Raw genomic sequence first — 23,332 nt, 5'->3', positions numbered from 1 at the left:
GACAGTCAGAGTTGGTATTTTCCGAGGGGTCTGTGAAGGCAGCGTCAGTCTCCTGAATCCTGGGTGTGTGCAGTCAGTTCAGCTCAGAGACTGAGAGCGAAAACACCAGGAACATCTCAACGTCAGTCCAGCTGTGCCTGTCACCTGTCATCGTGTTTGTTACTCCTTCTCCAGCAGACGGACTGAGAATGGGAAACTGTCCGAGCTAGTTTCCGAAGAGGACACGATTTTAGGTGGAACTGTGCTAAAACTACCAGGTTAGTTAGCTCACCATAGCCTATTGCTGTCAGCTCTACCCGTAACTAGTTGAGTCAGTTGCCCATGATTTTAGCTAACTTGTGGTTGCTATCACTGTTAGCGCACTCTTCATATTTTTAAGTGATACAAACACAATTAGCCATTTAACGTTTCCTCAACCTTGTTAGCAAGCTAGCTTCCTAATTGCATACCATCGGTTAGCTATGCAGATTGACGTTACACCGCTAGCCGGCTAACGTTAGCAGTTGAGGTTAGCGAAAGAGGGTCAGTGTGAGAGATTCACTGATGCTGAAGCACAGTCATTGTTACGTTTGGAAGCGAGATCATGCTAATGACTGGGCGTTAATGTCCAAGAGGCAGACTATAAGAAAGCGCCACTTCTGGCTGTTAGAGCAACGTATCACAGAGCGGGTGGGGAACTCGATCATTGCCCTCATCGCTCCAGGTGGCTGTTGTGAGACAAACGTTACACGGTGGTTTCCTATTTTCTGATCAGGTTGAGCCATCAGCCGCACCATTTACCTCCAGAGAAGGAACAGGAGCACACTGAAGATGCAGACTTTCCTGAAAGGCCGGAGAGTCGGCTACTGGCTGAGTGAGAAGAAGATGAAGAAACTCAATTTTCAGGCCTTTGCTGATTTGTGCAGGTATGTGGAAATGTACTGACTGTAGAACAGTTAACAAAGTCATGTTGCCATGCATTCACGGTAATTAATAATGTATGTCAAGGTGAATCAAGAGCTCTACTCGCAGACAGTAAACTTTCACTTAAGGACTCTGTCAAATTGGACTGAAGAACGCCTCTACTCCTCTTTCAGGGAATAGTCCTTTTCATTTTAACTTGCTCTTTCATACTTACACACAGCACCAGGGACTTCCCTGCTCATATCGGTTAATAATTTCAGGTTCCTGATAGTGGCTGCTCTTCTTCTATTTTCCCCTACTGCATTACAAACACATTTTAACTAGTTTGTATGTATATCCCCAAGGGAATGTGGTCCTAGGAGTGTTTGTTTGATACATTTTCCCTCAGTGCTTGTTCCGACATGGTGCTTGACAACAACGCATGTAGGTAGGACTATTTATCGTGGCCTAAGGTGCATGTGTGATTGGACAAGGAGCTATAACAGGTGTTAGTATTTTGTGACTGCTGTAGTTTTCCCCATCACTTGATGTTGGAACACTACTGACACAAGTTTAGTCTGTAGCTGTGATGTTGACATTTTATTAATCTGCAAAAAAGTCATCTGGCCAAATGTGTAGTCTTAACATTAATTTGTGTTCGAATACTTAAGCTTTAGCAAGGATTTAGTTTGAATCCCCAGCCTGTACTTGGCAGCTAACTGATATATTTTGTCTTGTTGTGGCTTATCTATGCCTTGCCTATGCTTAGCAGAGATGTATTTGGGAAATGTGAACTCTCCCTTACTGATTAGCTGCTATACAGTATATTGGACTTGGGAAGGGCTTTGGGGTGTGACAGCAGCCTTATCAACCTGTGCTGCCTGTATAAGGTTTGTCATTATTTATAGCTTGCTAACATTGAGAGAAAAGAAGAGAAAATGCCTTTTATTGTTTGATTTGTGAAGAATGTGAGTGAATAGTTTAGGTACAATGTGCTTTGAAGGATTTTCACCTTTTCCCACACAGTTGTGACCTAATTGAGCCAGCCCAGATTACCACACTATAATCCACAAAACATTTTTAATCTCTTCATAAACCTCCGAGCAACACTCCACCTCCTCCTCCTCCTCCTCCCTGCATTCTGGCTTTCTCCACCCTCCCTGGACTGAGAGCAGTTAACATGAAGGGTGGAGGCCAAGTGCTAAGATATGCCTGATAGAAAATGAAGTCACATTAATAGCCTGTAACAACAAATAGCAGTGTATCTACTAGTGATTGTGATTGTTTGTGTATCATCACGGAACTCATCTTTAAGTTCTTCTTTTCTTGACACACTTCTCCACTCATACAGCATGTTAGAAAACAAATGTCACTGACAGGAGGAAGGAAATGAATTTTCTGATATTTGGCCTTTCTAGGAGGAATTTGTCCTTTAGTGGAACCTTAGGCCAAATGATGATTAAATTATAATTCAATCACTCGACCTTCTCAGTGAAGGCTTTAGGTTTGTTATGATAAATCCTGCGTCAGTGTGATATTTAGGGTTTGTTTTATCTGTCATAATGTGGCATGCAGATGACACTGTTAATGCTTTGCTGGGCAGTCTGTCCTGTCTTATGCAGCTGCACTGTAGAGATTCCTGCTGGTTAGGGACACTTGGGCTTGTTTGTCTCACATGAGCTTGCATAGCAAAAAGGATCTGGATAAATGTGTCGCCCTTGAGAGCAGCCAGTCTAAACATTGTTGAATAACATGAAAATATTGTCACTTGGTCTCGTCAAGGCAAGGCCACTATACTTTCAATGTGAACAAGTATAACGAGTATCATTGATTTAAACCTCTTGTGTTCTTGTCTTTCAACCAGATGATTCAATTTGCTGCTTGTGATAAGTTAAAACACATGACAAGCATCAGTTTTATTAGAGAAAGAACAAAATTATCAATCACTAATTCATCATTAGTCACTCTTAAGATAACTGCTGACCCTTGTACTGTTTTACTATGGCATTACTTTATCAGCACAACCTTGGTTACACCCAAACACTGCCATGCAGTGCTTACATCTGTAGTATAGTGTGAGTTCCAAATTTGAGTCGTTCAGTACACCCTATTGTTCTTGTGTGTCAAGCCAATTCAGGTCAGTTCTGACCCTGGCCTGCTTCTCTGGAGGATCTTCTCCTTCATCCCTTTCATTCTGCAGGCTGTGTAACAATATAGGAGAGCAGATGATCTCCATATCTGAGATGGGACAAATTGAAACTAAAGGCCCCATTCACTTCACATGAAATGCGCCAGCTGCAGTATTAAATATCCACATTGTTGTGAAGTGGGGAATGACTGCACTGCTGTTACCATGGGGCTGCAACCTCAAAAACAACTGGGTTGGACAGTTAGAGCTGGACTGGCTTTGCTCTCATTATACATTTCTCTATCTAGGAGCTTGTGTTGGCCATTTAGGTTTTATATGTTATTTTTTTTTTATCTTGATTTGTGGGTTTGCTCTAGAAAGGACTCTTGACAAGCCAGCTGAACACGGCAGTTCTCTGTCTTCCTCTCTCTCTCTCTCGTACTCTGTTGGATTGTTTTTCCTCTCAGTGGAGGGCCACTATACATCCTGCAGGTATAAACATGTGATTGGCATTCTCTGTTTAAAAAAAAAAGCCCATGGTGTACATTTGTAAAAGGAACCTTTATATTAGTTAATTAGTACTTTAAAGTTTTTTTTGGCTGTTGGGGTATTACAAAGTCATGATATGATAAAAAACAAATTTGGTTATATAAGCCTACAAGCATGTTTTTGGACACCGATCTACATTTCTGTTGATAATGATCTACAGTTTATTTTTTGTGAAATTAATTACTTTTTTGTGTTTTTCAGGAAAAGAGGAATAGAAGTTGTTCAGGTAAGCAGACCTCATCGTTTCGTTTTCAGCAAAATTAAGCAATACGTGTTGCAAATTGCAACATGTTAAAGTTTCCCATTATGTGACTATTTTACCCAAATCTGATGCATTGCAAACACAGTACACTTGTTTGGTTTAATAGTGCAAACTACTGTGAGTGTCTAACCTCCTACATGCAGTACATGATGCAGTTAGCTTCACAGTCTTGCTATTTTCTGTCTGTAAGCGTCATGGCCCTTCACAGTATACCCAAAGCAGGCCATGTTCATTGTTGAGCTGTGATGCAACTAATCCCAACGAGACATTTCGACACCTGGCCTCAATTCTGTTAACACAGTTGTATGTCAAAAGACTTTATTCTGGACTGTGGTTATTTGTTTTGTGAGAATGTGTGTGTGTGTGGGAATATAGAGGATATAACCATTTAGAAGCTTGCTATAAACATGTACAACTACTATACAACTATATTTTATCACATTAAACTGGATGAGTGCTACAGTTTAGCATAGAATACTCACTACAGCCACTTTATTGTGTTCAACAACCGTGGATGTGCCAAAGAATAAGCAGTCTGTCTAGTAATTACTTAACCGTAGCTAAAGGTGCTGAGTAGTGTCCTGGTAAAAACAGGCCCCAGGGTAGTAAAGGCAGCTGTCATTAAAGGATATTGTACACTATACTGCACTAAATATGTCCAATAGCACACACAGCACAGTAACAATTGTCACTAAGTCTGGGAGATCAGACATGAAAAGTATCTGTTAGTTAGAGTGCTCTCTGCCGCGATGGAAAAATGATCCTGCCTTTTCTCTCTGAGTTTTAATCTGTGTGTCTTTTATTCTTGGGGGTTGTTTTTTTCCTCTCACTGTGCTGGATATATTTGAACACCCAGAAAGAGCCATGTCCTGGGAATAGTCCCAAAGTAAGCAGGGCTTTGTTTCCCACTATGCATTCAGCCCCTCCTGGGAGACGGCAAATCCACACAGACCATCAGCTTGGAGTACCCAGAGGCTTGAAACCACTCTGTGGCCTTCCTTGTTTCTATTTGTTCCTGGACTATCTGCTGTCCACTGAATATTCTTCACCTGCAAATCAGTCATTTTTTATATAGCTAGCCTGCCAATTGAGACAGATCAGTTTACTCACACACCCACACACCAGAGGTGTTTTTGAGGCTTTACCCCAATGATATGGCTGTTTAAAATTCACCCTATGCCAGTCAGTGCATGTATTGTCAGGCCCACATCAGAAGCAAAGATAATGGTAGCCATTGTCTTTGGCCATGTTGCACAAAGGAGCATTCTCTGATTGCACTGCTGAAGTCTGAACCCAGCAGCCCTTAGAATTTATCTTGCATTTAATAACACATTTTTAGACCCAGTGATTCACTGATTTATTAAGAAAATCATCAGCAGACTAAGCTGTAATGATAATGTTATTAGTAACCTTCCACTGTACAATCTAGGAAGTGACTAACAGGTATTTTACAATGCACCTCCACCTAGCAATAGTTATGTGATGTTTTTATTAGTCAGAAAACATTGGATTCCTCAGGGCTTTAGCAGTTGTGATGACGTTTCCCTCTGTGAACTGGTCTTCGCTGTAACGGGCACCCCCAGGGAGTTAATTTTATATTTCCATTTCTGGTGTGGGAAAACTATCCACATGTAGACCCCTCAGGACTGTGAAAAAGCAAACTCTTTGTTCGACCATTATTCCTTTAAACTCTCCACTGCAGCATGTGTGCACGAAACTCATTACGCTCACCTTTTGTTGTTCCTTTGACTCCTCCATGTAATTTTGCAGCTCATCAATACTGACCCCTTGCCTGAGAGCCATTCTCTCAGCGGTCCGTACATTAGCCTGTGTATATCCCAAAGCTGATTAGATTAAGTCACCAGGCTCGGTCTTGAGGAAGCCAGTATTCACTCTCTGAGAGAGAACTCATCACAGCTAATGGCCATTGTTTGAGTGGGCTGTCGTAGTAAAGTTATTGAGTTACCGTTTTATTATATGGTAAGTGCTTTGAAATTTAAAGTTAATTTCCGGTATGCCACAGTATCTCACCCATATATTGAATTTGTGAAAGCCGACTAACAAAAGATGTCTACAGAAGGTATTTATTGATCATCTCCTACACTTTGTTCCAAAGACTGCTCATCCGTTGTCATTAAGGGAAATAAACATTGAATAGTATTTGAAAAGCTTGACCTTCATCACAACATGTGATAAGGGGGAGAAATGCTTTTTAAGAGGTTAACAAAAGAAATCTTAACTGCTCAAAGGTTGTGGGTGTGTTGTTTCTGAGCAGAGTAGGAATTCAAGGTGGGGATGACAGTGATGAATGATACATTCAACATTGTGACCAAGATGGACAATTGGATCTTTTTTTCTTTATGAGGCTTCAGAACAACCTGTCACAGCATTCATTTTAGTCCCGTAGAGCCACTAAACTGTCATACATGTTAAGTAATGGTTAAACTTTACTTAGCAATGTCTGTAGTTGCTCTTTTGCTGAAGAGCCGTTGATTCATATGCTGCCATTATCATTCTTCTCTCTGGAATCAGGAGTGCTAAAAAATGACCCTTTAACTCTGCCTCTCCCATGTTTGGTCCTTAAATGAGGTGTGCTCAGAAGCCACAGTTTCATAGGCACATGTTTCTCCTACACACTAGGGTGTCAACTGCCACATGGCATACAAGATAAATCATTCATTGGATGTCTGTCTGCACTCAGTCGCTCTGGGTTAACCTGACAACAAAGTGAAAGCTAAGTGAGTGTAGACCCAGCTGAGCGCAACTAGGAAGAGACGAAGAAGAGAGATATAAACAATGCTTTGTACAGTCTGCGATTGGTGTACTTGTTAATACGTCTCTGTGGTTCTGTATTTGCCATTTGCTCAAATTTATTCTTGTTGGTTTCCCTTGGGTCTTGTGCTTGGCCCTGCAGTGAAGCTACATCAAAGCTGTAAATATAGTGGCCCTGACCTACCAAGTCCCACCAGGATGCAATGTTTTCTGTGCTGTCTGTCACTACCATTGCCCGCTGCTTGCTCGCAGTCCCAGGGGGACTTGCAAAGACGTCAGCTGACATTTCTGCTTTCAGCATTTAGCAGGACATCAGTGACTTTACTGCTGGGTTTTGGGACGTGCTTTAAAGTGGGGTCATTCTGTCTGCGCACAGGGAGAGAAGAGCTTCATCCTCTGCAGTGTGTCCTTGCCAGTGGGTGTTGACCTCTGTGATGTAGGAGTCCTGTTTTTGTGGACAGGCCAGACTGGATGGGACCTCTGCGTTGTGTAAGCAAGAGATTAAAAGCCAGGCCTCAGTAGACGAATTCCCGTCCAGCAGGCTCAGTCACATTGTCACTGCGAGCTAGACAGAAACCCTCACAGACTGCTGTCACCACTGCATTTACATCACCTTGTGTTAAAGACAAGAGTAATAGTTTATGTGGGGTGATGGCACATTTTATGAGTATGACTTAACTAAGACAATGCTTTAAAGGTCATAGCATGTTTATATGATTTTATGCCCTCTGGCATATGGTTGAATAAGTATGTCTACGTGTCTCTTGTCTACACAATGCCTGATAAACTTGATGAGTCCCCAAATCTTGTTGAAGCTTGTTTTTATATAGTATGAAGGTTTTTTTTTTTTACCAACAACATATTACCTGAGATATTCCCGTCCAGGAGTCTGATCTTGCTTTGTATAAATGTTTCCAGCTTGTGTTGGCACGTTATTTTAAGCCGGAGGGCATGTTCATACATGTGAAGGAGAATGAGATCCAAACAGTGTAACGATGGGCAGGGACAGAAACGCCATATTGATGTACCATAATGAGTTCTTAAGGGAATACAGTCTGACTTTTGTGGCATTTATTTGCATGTTGGCATACTGTGTATAGACCATATGGTATAGAGTGTGGATTGTGTGACTGCTAAACTAACGTTTCATGCTGGGCGGACAACATTTACCACATCACTGTGGATAACAGCATGTTTGGAGCTGCAGCTGAATATTTCCTTTATTGTGATAAAGCAAAGTGCAAAAAACACCACATCAGCTGACATTTCAACAGATTTACCCCTCCTGTGCATTTGACTTTGCAGGGCTGTAATTAGTTATCTATCCATCACACCTCTCACAATGATTAACCAGGAAATGTTGGCTCTGACTATGGCTGACCCTAAACCAACTGAAACTCTGTACAGTTTTACAGTTCTTGCATTGATCCACACCTGTGTGACTAAGGTGTATTCACTCTCAGTAATATCTGGACAGCATAAAGGACAGTGGGGTATTACCCACCCCTGGCATATTTGCACAGGTGCTGAATTGTCTTGTAACCATCAGGTGATCCCCATTTGGTTATTAGCTAATATCTGTTGTGCAATAGCAGCATTGCTCTATCTGATGTTGTCATCTGTTTCTCACCCTTCCCAGTATGATACACAGTTTGTATGCTATTGTGCAGACTTAGAATCACCAGTTGTATGTCTACTGTTAGAAAACGCATGACCAAGGGTCTTGACAGATATTTCTGCAGTGTGTATGGAAACATAGTGCCACTTCTCTGTGGCCCTTTTTTCTTTACTTATTAATCCTGCATATTCTGGAGTCACACACTGAAGACTATTTTCTGACTGTCTGAGGCTTCATCTTTTACACAACGCTGCCTCTTGTTATGAAACAAGTTCTAACTTTATTGGTTCTCTGGCTCACAGACTTGATTCGACTCCCTCTGACAGAACAGTGTGGACACACAGAGCCAGAATAGTGGCCTCTTCCTAACTGGACTCAGCATATTCATCAGCAGAGGGCTGAACAGTGATTGCACAGCCCAGCATCTCTCCTCTGTCTCTTGTGATATTGTTTTGTGTGTGTGGGTGCGTGCATGCATGTGTGCATGCTAATGCTGACCTACATAAGTCTTATCAACATTGAAGCACTGCTTCGACTACTTGTGAACTACTTGGCCAGCGCAGACAATCTTTCGGCACTGTTAAACTTCAAACGAATGCTAATTTGGTGTTTTCTCAGAGGCTGTCAAATATGTTCAGTGGGACTGGAGGTCTGGCCAGAGGGAGTCTGTGTGTGTATGTGTATGTGAGTGTAACTCATAGTAAGGGGGATGATGCCAGAAATAAATCCTGATGGTGTAATTCAAAACAAACACAACATAAACTCTGGCTGCACCAAAGTTACAGCTGTAAATAAAAAGAAAGAATGATGTAGGATCAGACAAATGCTGTTTTCTAACCAAAAAAGCAGAAAATAAAACGTCTGGATGTTTCCTACAGCAAACTATGAGAAGGGAGGGAGAGATAATTCTTTTTTTTTATCAACAAACTAAGTCTGTATGAATGAGGCAGATTGATGACTCCCAAAATTAACTACCCCTTTCTTAAAAATACTCTAACATGTTGTTGCGACAGCCAGCAGTGAGGATTAAAAATATACTAGGACACAACATAATCCAACTAAATACTGCTTTTTTAGATTTTACAGTTTACTGTGTTTATTCTAGATATTTGCCCCACTCTATATGGATCCATGAATAACAGGGCAGTGGAGTGCAGCCATTACTCAGCCCAATACATATGGTAATTGCAGGCTTCTGTAAATCCCAGGCTTCATTATCAGCACTGCCTCCTACTAGGGCTGCCTGGTCAGTGAACTGGTGCCTTTTGTAAGTGTCTGTATAGAAGCAGGCAAATACACCTACATTTTCTTATGTGCAAATACAATGAAAGTGAAGTGAATAAACAGAAATAATGTCATCAGAGCTCCAACATTAAAAAATGGTTTAGATGACCAGTTGAGGAGACTTTGGAAAGTCGTGACTAGAGGCCCAAGCAAATCGTAGGGATTGAATTAATGTTGAACCAGCATACTGCATGTTAAGATACTGCTTGTTCTGGATAACAAAGAACCACATTTATACTGAGGATTTGTTCATTTTATATTGCAAATATGGGTCACTGGATTTTTTTTTCAAGGCAAGTCTAAAAGTGAGTTTTCTATTAAATTTTGTGTGGATTAAGTTTGATCCGTGTGTTTCAAAGTGTGGCTAATGAGTACCTGATTGTGCCACGGCCCTGTTGCAACATAGTCATTGACCTATGCTCTTCTTCACTCCTTAGCTGGACCTTAGCCAACCTCTGGAGGACCAAGGACCTCTGGACGTCATCATCCACAAACTGACTGACCTCATCCTGGAGGCTGACCAGAATGATTCACAGGCTGTGCTGTTGGTGCAGAGGGTACAGGTATGCTTCTCTACATCTTCCTTCATATGTCTAAAATGCCAAAATTCTTTTTTGATAGTACATTGGCTCTAATGGGTGCATTACAGCAGCACTGCTACAAGCCATAAACATTTATAGGTGATGTTACATGTACAGTTGTAAATGCCCCAGTTCAAGGAATTAGATAACGTGTTCACGGAATCAAGTAGACAGGCCACATGAACATAAAGGCATTAGCAGCTATAAATTTGAACATGAGTCATAAAATCAAAATCCTGTCACTGAAGTTCATGAATAGATTTTCTGCTTGTTCGTTAACGTATGGACAGCAGAGCACAGTTCCCAATGTGGCACTGTGAACACACTTCAAAAAAACTGGTGCACATGTGTGTCTGTGTAATATTAATCTGACAGCGCAGATGGTGTGAAAATGAATTTTATTCCACCCTCTCCCTTCCCCTTTCTCTCTTTCTCTCTCTCTCTCTCTCTCTCTCTCTCTTCCTATGAGTGAGTCAGAGGAGCTGTAGTCGTGATCAGCATCACGCAGTTCTGTCAACATGTTCCTGACTGCTCAATTAGGAAGGACAAACAGGATGTCAGAGTGGAGCAATCACTTAAACAGCAGAACCTGGTCAATATTAACACATGGCTCTATTTGGCACTTTTACAGTACACCATATCATTTTGAAACATGTGGAAAAAAACCTCCCTTTTTATAAAGACAAAAAGCTATAGATCCCTAGAACTAGAGCACCTCTGTGGTGCTTGTGTGCATGTGCAACAATTGAATTTGTCCTTAAAGCATGCACTAGTACATATACTATCTTACTAAATACTAAAATTTTATGTGCTACTTACCATCTACTTCATCACTACAGGTCATGGTGTAGTTAAATACCAGCATCCAAATCTTGGCTCTTGCCTCTGTAGTTTGATTCTGGCTATTTACCTGAACATAACATATGTGATTACATTTCAGTTTGAAATATAAGTGTTGGCGTGCTTCTAATATCACACAGCTGTGTTCATAAATAACATCTTGTGCTGTGCAGAGAATAAGCCTCTCTAAAATAGCTCTTTATTTTACACAAAATGTCATCCTGGGATGTGCTCTGGTGATTCAGTGGACTGAGGTGTTTGAGCTCTGTACACTGGGGATGAATGTTCTCTGTGGTTACACGATTAAGAAGGCAATAATAATTCATTTGTTTTTAAATACTAGCATCTCTAGTAGCAATTTGTGTCCAATTTGTATCTTTGAGTAGCATTTGGCATTGTCAGCCTCCTAAAATGTACAAATAAAAAGGCTCTTGTGATTCATTAGGATTTACAGGGCAAACAGACACAAGCAGAGAATTGTGTGTAAATACTTGTTTTAATGGACTTCTCTGTGAATGGCAGCCTATGTACGATGGCTTGATATGGTAAGTCATGCCCAGCTGGTCACGGTTGTGTTTAGTGTAAGTGTTTAGTGTAATTTTTTTTGCCTTAGGTTTGATGCCTGTGGCACCAAAGACATGACTTACTACAGATTAGATCCTCCTCTGACCATATTTTCTGAGACATTTTATCTCCTATGGAAACAGATCAGCTCCCAAAAAGAACACAAAATGTACAACCCTCTCTTACACCCACACTGACATACGTCTGGCTGTTTCCCTCTCCAACACCTGCTGAAAAGCGTTCGCTTCTTTCTCACCTCCCCCTCTTGTCTGGGTTTTACTGCTTTTCTTCATCTGAGATGCAGAATTCAGCAAGCAGCAGTCCTTATCAGCATCGTATTTCTGTACACAGTCTGCATAACTCCTAGAAGATTAGTTTGGATTTATTTTTTGGTGGCAGCATGTTTGACTTACATAACCACTCAGCTGGCATGGATCATCACTCCTGCAGATGGGTCCTACATGGCATTTGTTTACGTTTTATGTGTCAGTATGGGTGTGTATAATCGGTTCACAAATGGACATTTTTGTTATGTGTAGTCAGTGTATAACATACAGTAGCTACTTGTGTTTAATTTCATGCAGATATTTATGACAGTGGTGATGTGTGATGTTTTTAAAAGGCTGTGATGTGAGCAGGCAGGCTGTTTGTGTAATGTGCAGTCCAGCCAGGTCAATCCGACAGTGATTGTGATTTCAGTAAAACTTGCTAGGCAGGAACAGTTAGCAGAGCGATCCATACAACAGGGACTGAAATGTGCACGAGCACAGGGAGAGGAGGTGGTGAGAGGACAGAGCCAGAGGAGAGGAGGGTAGTGCAGTTATGTAAAACAACCAACCTCATGCTGACCTAACAGCCGGCCCTGCAGAGATGCAGTGATGTAACCTACACAGACCCACTGGCATACATCTCATGCTTTCTCCAGCTTCTGCACATACACACAAAGAGGGAGGCATGTTGACTCTTCCCCTTAGTGTTTGTATTTGTGCTTCACATTCTTCCAGGTTTAATATTTCTAATCTGTGTAGATGGATTTGTGTGTGTGTCATGGGCAGCTAGGTGAGCTTTTTGTTCAGTTAGAGATCATTTCCATTGTACCAGTTCCAATTAATTATTAATTAATATGTCATTGTTTATAGAATCAATTGAATTATTTATGATCACAGAATAGCCGTGAAACTAAAATACCATTCCATTTTTACTGAAGTATTTGTGTGACTGTGTTTTAAAGGACTACATTGACGCCCACCCTGAGACTATCGTTCTGGATCCACTTCCAGCCATCCGAACTCTGCTGGATCGCTGCAAGTCCTACCAGCTCATTCACAGAATAGAGAGCTGTATGCAAGGTAAGATGTTGCTTAAGTCTCAGTTAACAGGTTACACAAGTTAAAAACATAGCGATGTATACTATGTTCCAGTTCTGTGCTTTCGCATAGATGACAAATTTGATCAAACTTTCTCACTGTGTAATAAATGTATATATGGTTTAGCCATTCCTTTCCCATTTTTCCTCATTATATAAGAGCACAAGTTGTCAAAAATGATAAAGTAACTGTTGATTTCATAGACGTAGCATGCTGCCTTACCGTGTCTAATGTTATTATTGCGTGTATAGGGGCTTTGAGTTAACAGCAGGGTCTCTGTTTTTCCTCTTCACTTTCAGAGGGGACACATGGGTAATATATGACAGCACTGGCGTGTCTTACTTAAATTATGTTACTAAATGCTTCCGAGCAGATGTTTAATTCTTTCCGGTTCAGCACCACCACCGGTACCATAATTATTCTCTCCTTCTCTCTACACAAAAAAAAAATATACCTCTCCACTCTCTCCTGCCTGAACCCAGTGTGAACCTGTTTGCTCAAAACCTGCCTTCGAGTCAGTCCAGCAGCACCTTGCCCTGTCACTGAGCCCATAAACCAATCAGCGGGCAGTGTCTGTTAGCTGGAGGCAATGACGACAGGGTCACATTCCCTACTGACAAACAGTGTAAACACACCGGTGACTCATCCACATTTCCTCTACACCCCATACATGGCAGGGAACGCAAACCTTTTAATTATTACTTCACCCAGCTGCCATGAGTGTGCGAGGGGCTGCAGTCTGGTGTCACAGCAGCAGATCAAAAATGTTTCTGCATGTCGCCTCTCGGTGTCAGTGTCTTAAAATAGAACTATAAGAAGACTTCTTTTTATCCAAACAGACATGATGGCTGTTACGTAAGAGCTAGTATGAGCTGCATCATTCTCCTCACTGTGCAATTGGTTTCAAGAGGAAGATGGCTCACTGGCTGCGTTTATAGGAAGCTCTTTTTTTTATCACTCTGCTTCCATTATTGTAAGTGGTACTCTATAATCACTCTTAGACCTGCATACCAAACCTCCATGCTATTGCAGTCAATTAGACATGTGTATGGAGTGTAAGCCATTATAATCCTGGAATATACCACTGCAGAAAAACGGCATGTGACCAAGGTTAATTGTATTCATGTCTGTCAGCAGGAAAAGGAGAATGACTGCCAGAACTGGGTTAAGGTTAGAGTAAAATAGAGCACAACTGTTTGGAGTTTACCTTGCTTTCTTAGGCACAGCCACTTCCGCCTCCTTATCAGTGGAGACCACTGGGTCCCGGAGTGGCTGCCAAGGCAACCCAGTACTGAAAGGCCATGGAGAGCTTGCCATGTTTCACAGTCTGCATAACTCAGTCCAGCACTCAATAGGAGGAAGCACTTGAGGTGTGCTTGTGGATTCTCTAAGAAAGCGAACCTTATTTTATCACTTAAGTATCCTCTTGATGTTAAATGACCATAGTCATGGCACATTTAGCTGTTCTGCTTTAAATTGTTTAACTTAATATAGAAGTGAGTAAAAGAATTAGCTCATCTTGATGTTATGTTTGATAGAAAACAGTCTGACAAGAGCACTAATGGGTCAGTGTCATTGATTCATAGCTGTTACTGGAACTTTGGCGCTGCTCTGTTGTCTAACTTGGTTTTGCGTTTTCACTGTGAGCCAGAGCAAGGTAACTGTTTATGTTACTTAGTGGAATCCACTGGTTCCTGTGTATACATGAGTTTTGATATCCTGAACTGTTTTTATAGACAGAAACTGTTGTCAAGTCAACTCTTCTATAAAGCCTCACTCGGTGTCTTAATTGTATTTCTGTCCACATCAGGTTAAAATTATTCTCTTGAATCAAACTGAAACCTTCCTGGGGTATTTATATATCAATCAGCCATCACTGGGTCTCTGTTTAGAGTCATGTTTATGCAAGTGATCAATATTTAAATATAGCTGTTTGAGAAGCAGAGCTGGGCAACTTGTGTAAAAGGTTTCCTTCCTGTCAGGCGGGTTTTTACTGTCATTCATTAGCTGATTAATGTCTGGTCCAAGAAGTCCTGGATTTACATTTTGACTGATGGCAATCCTACCTTTCTCTTCAAAATGATAATTGTAATAGAAGTTAAAGCCACTTTTTGAGAAATGTAATACTCTTAGTGCATAGTCAGGTTTCCATTTAAAATATTGAAAATCCTGTTGCTTTGCCTTGAAGGGATGCAGAACGATCAGCTCGAAAGGATGCTGGGGTTTCTAGGAAACAGACTCTAAATAGCAACAAGGGAGTTCAGCCTTCCACCTAAACAGCACTACAATTTATGAAGTCTAGTGCAGCTTGGCTCCCTGTCGTTCTCTGCACCTAATGCTTTAAATTGGAAAAATATGATCTGAATCTCATGTGTTATAACAGGCCTGAGGAGTTTAATTTCTTCTTATACCCATCATCACCCGTAAGTTAAGTGTAGGAATAAGATGTAACAGTGAACAGATGTGGAAGACATGATGAGTTGAGAAGAAAAGTGGAACAAAACTGTGTACTGGATAATGACATTTAAAAAAAAAAAAAGAAAAGAAGAAGAAAAAAAAGTGTCCCATTGTCCTGTAAACGTCGTCCTCGGCTCCACTAGGTCTGCTGCGAGCATGCAGTGTTTAGACAGAGCCAGAGATTGATCCTCCTCTCCACCCCCTCATCCTTACCGCGTCATCCTGAGCCAAGCATGCACGCTATTACAAACTTGGCCACTTGCTCTTATCCACCATTCCCTGGTCTCGTTATTATAAATCCTTAACTCGGACCATGAAATGTTTTCCGTTTGACAAGGTTTAGGTTATTTGATGGTTTTTGTTTGACAAAATCTGTAGCAGTCAGACTTTGGGAACTTGATGATGTAATGGGGATATTTTCCCCCCATCAGTCTGTTTTCTGAAAGACATTTTGCTTCTATTCTTGTCCTGGCAAAATAACATCAGTATGAAGAGCACAGTTATAGGCAGCCCAGAGATGACTGATGGGTAACCCTCCAGGCTTCCTGCTCCCAACACTGCCTGGTTCCAGAGCCAGCGCTGGAATAGACCCAGCAGCACAAGCAAAGGTTGTAGAGTACAGAACAAGTATCTGCCTGTGTAGGCAGGCGTACAGCAAAATATAAAACCAATTCACCCGTTAAGTTGTATTTTGGTTTACTTTAAAGAGGCAGATTTGTTCCTTTTTGTATGCTCTTAATAGGAACTCAGTTTTGTGAATCGTTTAAAAGCACATGTTGAGCGGCAACACAGCCGTAGGGCATTCATTTCTTGTTTACGGCACATCAAAAGGTGGACACAAAGGATTATTCTGGTTTATCATGATTTCTTATTTGTGGTAACAGTGTAATCATTAAAGTCATTAGTGAGACTGTAAAAACAAAGTCATAGGATCTGACTCATAATAGAACCAGCAGACCAGCCAGGTTACATAAAACCACTTTATTTGGGGGGGGGGGGGGAAGCAAAAGTCAGTGATAGAAAATGTGCTTCTATAAATACTGATCCACTACAGTCCAGACATTGATAATATATTTTAACAGCTAACAGCATGGTAAAGGTGCTGCATACACAGCAAAATGCATATCCATAATGTGTCCTACAGGTATCTTTAAAACAACATAATTAAAAACATGTACATGCAAATTTCCATGTAGGGAGAAAGTAAGGTTCAAATACATGGGTTATAGATTATATTGATCCTCTTGATAAGTTTAGAAAGTAAACCTTTCATTTTATTTCATCTGCAGTGTCACCACAGTCCCTAACATTTTATAATGTTGTTTTTTTTAGAAGTTTTTGTGCATTTGTGCCCAGTCTGATGGTCTGTGTGCCGCCGACTACACCCACAGTTCAGCACTTGAGTTAATATAAGCAAATGAGATTCTCCTGACCTCAGCACTAGCAGGCGCAGAGAGAGCACTGCCACTGCTGAGGCCCATGGCTCACAAAGACCTGTATGTTTCTATTGTGTTTTTGTCATTAGCAATTTGCCAGCTCTTTGCTTTTGCTTCCCTCTCTGATTTCCTGTGGTGATATCTCTAACCAGCTGCCTTATCACCCACATGTACCTGCTGTAGAGGGGAAATGACAAAAAAACAGAACATTAATATAGATCATTGGAGTCCTGATAGGTGCAGGAAGCTTTTTTTACTTTGAGTTTTATCAGAAGTGACTGACGCATGTCCGTGGATAGACATCAAAAACATGATTTAAACAGATGCGATGTGATGTAAAAACACAGTAGAGATGAATGAGGAAGAAGCAGAATATTTGTGGTTATAGATAGATAGATAGATAGATAGATGGATAGATAGATAGATAGATAGATAGATAGATAGATAGATAGATAGATAGATAGATAGATAGATAGATAGATAGATAGATAGATAGATAGATAGATAGATAGATAGAGCCCTGTTAAAAACCTGGTTTGTGATGAAACTGTCTGGGTCACATGGTAAAACATGCTTTATTTGTCGTTGGATAAATGGTGAAGGTCAGTCAGGCCCGTCAAGTGATGCATCAACTGACTGTCAAGTCCTCAGCTTGTCTGACCCGTAGTTCCTCATAACAGTGCGTGTCTTCCTGTATTTCAGCATTGTGTGTGTATATGTGCACAGTTTTTTGTTGTGCATTAAAACAGGGATCATACGTCCCCTGTGGGCTTCCAATGGCCTCCACTAGTTGTTTAAACCTGCCACACTGATGGAATATAAATAAGACTATTGGCCCAAAAAAATGAAATAGGGTGTGTCTGTGACACTCGTCTCAGACAGATGAGTTCAAATGCATTATACACTGACAATATGTCAATCCAAAATTCTCTTATCTCATAACTCTTATGTCTTCAGCAGGAATGTCTTGGTTTTGGACTGTTGCTTGGCCAGAGAAAGCAGTTTTTTAATATGTCTTCTTGACTGTAAAATTCAGATGATTTAAAAAAAAAAACAAAAAAAAACCTTATAACAGTGTTTTGCTTGTCTTCCATTACAACAGTTTGAATGAGGTATTATTCCAAGATGTCTGAGATTTCACCCCAATGCCCTCTTTCTTATTCTTTTGTCTTTATTAGATGAGAGGATTTGCTCTCCTCCGTTCATGGTCCTGAACACAGAGTGCAGCCCAGATATGCTGGAGCAGATCAAGAGGCAAGGACTCACATTCCCTTTCAGTGAGTATCCCCGCCTCAGGTGTCTCGCCTCAGCCCTTCTGTTTTCAAACATCTCACTGATTTTTCTGTTTTCTTGTCTTCATTTCTTCCACAGTTTGTAAAACACGGGTGGCTCATGGTACCAGCTCCCATGAGGTGAGAGGCCACAGGGTATGGAGGTCACTCACACCCTGCTCAGTTTGCTTTGTGAGAGCAGCAACACTTGTCCTGTCACAGGACTGTCATTTAACTCAAGTCCAAACAACAAAATCAGATAAAGAGCTGCACCTCATTTATCACTATGTGTCAGCTGAGATCAATACTCTAAATAGTCTTCATTCCTCCACACAAACAGCATTGAATTGAGTTAGGCTTTAACTCATCAGTTCAAACAAGTGCTCTGATTGATGGTCTGAATGTTTTTTCTTGTGAAGTTCTTTGCCACTGATCGTGCGTCGTCCTGTGCACAGATGGCCATAATCTTCAGTGAAGAGGACCTGAAGGACGTGAAGCCTCCATGTGTGATCCAGAGCTTCATCAACCACAACGCAGTGCTGTACAAGGTGTTTGTGGTGGGGGACTCCTACACTGTGGTGGAAAGACCCTCCCTGAAGAACTTCCCTGCTGGACCTGCAGGTGAGGAGAAAGACAGACAGACAGACAGGCAGAGACAGAGGGACAGGTAGAGAGGTCTTAAGGGCTGCCACACAGGTACAATCTGCACAGCGTCTCCAAATTACCCAATAAAAGACCTCATAAAATCGCTTTATAGTCCCTGTGATTGGACCTATTCGCCCTTTTAAGGGGTTCAGCAGAAAGCAATTAAGTTTTGGCCTGTGACTGCGTGCTGCTGAGAATAAACAGGAAGAGTGATGTTTTTCTCCATAAACATGTCAGACATGTTAGGCATGAGGTTCCTTTGAATACAGGGTGTCCCCTGACACAAATGACTCCAGCATTTGCATGTGATACAGTAGAGGCCCTCATGCAAACCATTTTGACCGTCAGAGCAGCAGGCCGCTTTGTGTAGCAGCGCATAGAGAACAGCTGCTTTCAGCCTGGAATGCTGAGTGGTACAACAGGAAAGCTCGGCCCCTGTTAAACAAGTAAAACCGCATACCACAGCTATACATCTGCATAGACTCCAATCATTGTCTTCTGAAGCCTAAAGCTTTACACTATGTTTTGTACAGTGGAGGGATGAGAATGAAGGGAGAGAGTGATGGTTTGTTCCTTTCAGGCTTCCTTCACATGCTTCTGCCTAACACTTCATCACCTCGACCCCTCTATTAGCCGAGAGGCTTATTTATTTGGACAGTGATGGAATTTACTTTTTCGCTCTGCTCCTCTCCCTCTGTGTTCCCTCACTGCTGTTAATCATTACAGTGATAAAGAAAAGGAGGAAACATAATTTACAATCCACCCAGGCACATTTATTACCACTTCAAAGAATATTCTCCACCTTGTCGAACAAACAAATCACATACTGCTGAACACATCCAGTGCTCAACATGACATGGTTATGACAGAGAGACTTAACATTCACAGGACTTCACTTAGTTTCCTGTTGCTTTACACCAGTTGTAGAAATCAGTAAATGATGACATAAATTTACTCAAAGCTGCAGTTATTTGTGACCAGTTGAGCGGTGCTGCCACCTAGTGACCATAACAGGAAAACATGTGTGCAGTGGAAAAAAAATCAGCTCACCTTTTTATTGTTTCTCTTTCAGACAGGAAAGCCATTTTCTTCAACAGCCACAATGTTTCCAAACCGGAGTCGTCCTCAGACCTGACCTCAGTATGTCACTCAAACAGATGAAATGTGATTTTTTTTTGTTTTTTGTTTTTACGTGTGTTGCTAATATTCCTTTAATCTTCTGCTCACTTTAGAGAGAGAACGTAGAGGGAGTGTCTCAGCCACCCAATGATGATGTTATCAGAGAGCTGTCACGGTCATTGCGACAGGCTCTGGGCGTGTCGCTGTTTGGTATTGATGTAATCATCAACAACCAAACAGGCCAACACGCTGTCATTGACATCAATGCATTCCCAGGTAGGTACAGTCCTCTATTCACAGGAGAAGTTTATGTTTAATTAGACTGATTTTAGATGAGAGAAACACACTTCAATACTATTCACACATTAACATTTGGAAATTGTAACACAATTCTACATGAGAGTTCACATGCTCTGGATCCTCCAATCGGATTATAAAATGTCTTATAATACACTATACATCGCTGAGGTGAATCCTAGCTGCTAGCAGAGTGCTATAGAGGAGACGACATGGAAAATGTGGAAAAGCAGCAAGGGGCCTTTTAGAACAAGTGAAAAGCTGCTAAATAAATAAATGCTAGCATAAATCTCTAGTGGATGTTGGCTGCTGTCTTCACACAAATCTCATCTGATTGCTCATAAATAAGAGTAAACTGATTTGTGTGCCAAAGTGTCATAGTGAAATATTTGTCTCTCCTGTCACTAGTGTGATATCAGTCACTTAGCTAGTATGAGCTGCTCATGCTAACAGCACTTTAGATCATAGTTTTAAACGAATTGAGACACATTCAGCTAGATAGTGGTTAACAGTGCATACTGAGGTAGAGCACCAGGAATGAACTTGTGCTGTATGGTGAAAGGGGGTCGGTTACTAATAAGGCTGTGCTCCCGCTGATGTGAACACATGGAAGGAGCTCTGAAAGCAGGCCCATTCTTTATCTAAATATTCTGTCCTCTTGTGTTTGAGGTTATGAGGGTGTCCCAGAGTTCTTCAATGACCTCCTGAACCACATCAGCTGTGTGCTTCAGAGCCACAGTCCTGACTTTGCTCCAGCCGGTGAGCAGCCCAAAGGCCTGCCAGTGAGCGCCACGGTACCCAACGCAGCCCCGCCTGCCCCGGGCTGCTGCAGCATGCTGGGAAAAGAGTTGCAGAGACTGGGCTGCAACTCGGCCATGTCCCCCAACTTCCAGCAGCATTGTGTGTCCACAATAGCTACCAAGGCTTCCTCCCAGTGACTGATCTCTACTCCGTTTGATCCCTGAAGAGAAAAAAAAAATACAAAACGGATGTCAGTGGTGACAATAATAATGAATAATAATCATAGTAATTATGATGTTAATGATGATAATATATCTAATCAAAAACCTTTTCCTATATAGTTATTGAAAATGATGGTGATTGGGTGTAAGCTTTTTTTTCTCTCTGCCTTTTGTATTGTTTGTTTTGTCTAATGAGACTTAACAGTACTGTAATGTGAACTTTTGGGAACTCTTGCCTAATAGCTGATTTTATTTTTCTCTCTTGTGTGAGGTCTCTGTAATGAAAGGGTCCAGATGAGGTAGCTAATGAGAATGGTCTAGTCGGGACTGGAGAAAGATGCGCCACTAGATGTGCAATGTATGATCCCTTGTATCTCACACAGGTGCCAGTGACGTGTGTTTGTATTCTGGTCAATACCACTGACTCCTCTGCACAAAGTCATGTGGAGAAGAGGTGTCTGGGCATTTGAACACTACTCCACAGATCCCACAGGCTGCTATGTGATTATGGCCAAATAACGGCAGAGGACATCATGAGTGTGAACATGAATGATAGTTTGGGGTTTCATGAGTTTGAACAAACATGTGAGCCGTTGATTTTTCTGAGTGCCATCACATTTACTTGGAGGGTAGCAGAGATGATTATTTGCAAAGGTTAAAAAAAGAAAAATCTCCAAGACCTTGTGACCAAGTTTTTTTTTAATGATCGTTGTTGCACCAATGTGTATAGGTCTCTGCGTGTTTTACCTGTATGTCAGATGCCAGATGTTTGGTGTTCAACAAACAAGCCACATCTTTTGAGACCCCGGTTAGAGTCGCTCCAGTGCAGGAAGACAAGGATCACATTCCCTTTTTTGTGTTTGTGGATGTTTTCAGAGAAATTCCATGATTTTTCAGAATTCCAGTGAGATTTTGTGAGATTTCTCACATCCCTTCATGGGTTTGTAACCTCCTTAAACAGGCTCTCCAAGTGTCTTCAATCCTTGTATCTGTAATGTGAGAAAACTACTCTCCTGAGGCCAACTTGACTGATAAACAGATATGGGGCTGCTGTGTAGCTCATCACTTTTTATTAATGACAGGATCCACTAAAATGAAGATAAAATGTGTGTGAATGCCCATTTAGAATGGGTATTAGCTCTGATTTGGTCATTTGTTCAGCTCTATTGTCCCACAGCACTACAAAATAAACAAAACAACAGTCCAGCAGGTTCATTTGCTTCAAGCTGAATTCTCTGACCTGTCTTCTGCTGTTCCAGCTGCTGTATTTGTGTCACATGTTGGGGGTGGACGTGGCAGAAGGAGACTCTGTTCACAGTGTTCACTGTGAGGTTTTTTACTCCAATTTTGTTAATATCTTTGTCCTGACATCTACTAGAGCAACTTTATTTTATTGAGATTTTATGGGGAAAATGTTTTATATAAATGAGAGCGGTGATGTTTCTGAAGCGGGATATTTACTAGAGGAATAGTAAAAAGCTGAGTCTGGCTGTACAGGTGGTGTCAAAGGGAAAGATGAGCATGCAGTCAGTTCTTTTGTTTCCCTCTAGCATCTAGCGGGAACGAGTGCCAACCTGCAGTGCATACATTTTAGTGCATACATTTTATTGCATTCCTGTGAGCCTGCTTCTTCTCTTGTCCCAGAGAGCTCCTTGCTGTTCTATCTCCCCTGTCGGTATCCAAGGGAACAGACTGTCCTCATGCTTGTCCCGTGACCATAAACAATAGTGTCACTTCAGCCATCTCACTAGCATCTCTCTGGGATAAAAGAATAGCAGCACACTGGGCTTCACTCGACATCACATAGAGGGAATATTTGAATAATATGCTGTTTTCCCACAATTTGAGTGCAGTGAAGTAACCGTGAATTCAAAAGCATCACAGCAGGTTCAGGAGGTGCGCCCCTGTTGAGGTTGGAAAGACTAATACATGTGTACACCACTATACTGTGTCCTATCTTGTGTTCCTTTGTGCTTCTAAATGGGAAATAAATAGTTAATCCTACCTTTGGCCATTTCTGCAACCCAGACAGTGTCACCATGCTCCCGGCTTCCACCTGAATGTTTACTTCTTGGGTGTCTTGTACAGTACGTGTATATGCACCTATGCTTACATCAGTAAAGTATGTTGTTTTGTATCAGTTCTGTAATCGAGAAGAATCCACTATTTTGTGACCTTTTTTAATTAAAGGGCCAAATTCAACAGGGCAAAAATAAACATGTGAAACCTCATCTTTAATCATCCAGCTCTTCTTTCTAAAATGATGCTTTGAGTGTGAGCCTCATTTATTTGTAATTA

The 23,332-nt window shown here is 41.3% G+C and overlaps 1 protein-coding gene across 1 annotated transcript; it reads left to right on the top strand.

Annotated features, from left to right (window-relative positions):
* Positions 1-41: 41 nt before the first annotated feature.
* Positions 42-23,272, top strand: itpk1b (inositol-tetrakisphosphate 1-kinase b). The gene is made up of 11 exons (XM_028395867.1): positions 42-257; positions 755-905; positions 3,761-3,785; positions 9,933-10,058; positions 12,712-12,829; positions 17,919-18,017; positions 18,112-18,152; positions 18,467-18,632; positions 19,729-19,796; positions 19,889-20,051; positions 20,742-23,272. Exons 2-11 carry the CDS (start codon positions 811-813, stop codon positions 21,008-21,010), a joined length of 1,170 nt encoding a protein of 389 aa, XP_028251668.1. The 5' UTR covers positions 42-257; positions 755-810; the 3' UTR covers positions 21,011-23,272.
* The last annotated feature ends 60 nt before the right edge of the window (positions 23,273-23,332 follow it).

Source organism: Parambassis ranga, chromosome 22, assembly GCF_900634625.1.
Source record: "Parambassis ranga chromosome 22, fParRan2.1, whole genome shotgun sequence".
NCBI classification, from domain to species: domain Eukaryota; kingdom Metazoa; phylum Chordata; class Actinopteri; family Ambassidae; genus Parambassis; species Parambassis ranga.
This window is presented reverse-complemented; position numbering and strand designations above follow the sequence as displayed.

Coding starts and splice junctions, on each gene's coding strand:
- itpk1b (XM_028395867.1), top strand. CDS start 811: ATGCAGACTTTCCTGAAAGGCCGGAGAGTCGGCTACTGGCTGAGTGAG. Junction 906..3,760: donor GCCTTTGCTGATTTGTGCAG/GTATGTGGAAAT, acceptor TGTGTTTTTCAG/GAAAAGAGGAATAGAAGTTG. Junction 18,153..18,466: donor ATGGTACCAGCTCCCATGAG/GTGAGAGGCCAC, acceptor TCCTGTGCACAG/ATGGCCATAATCTTCAGTGA.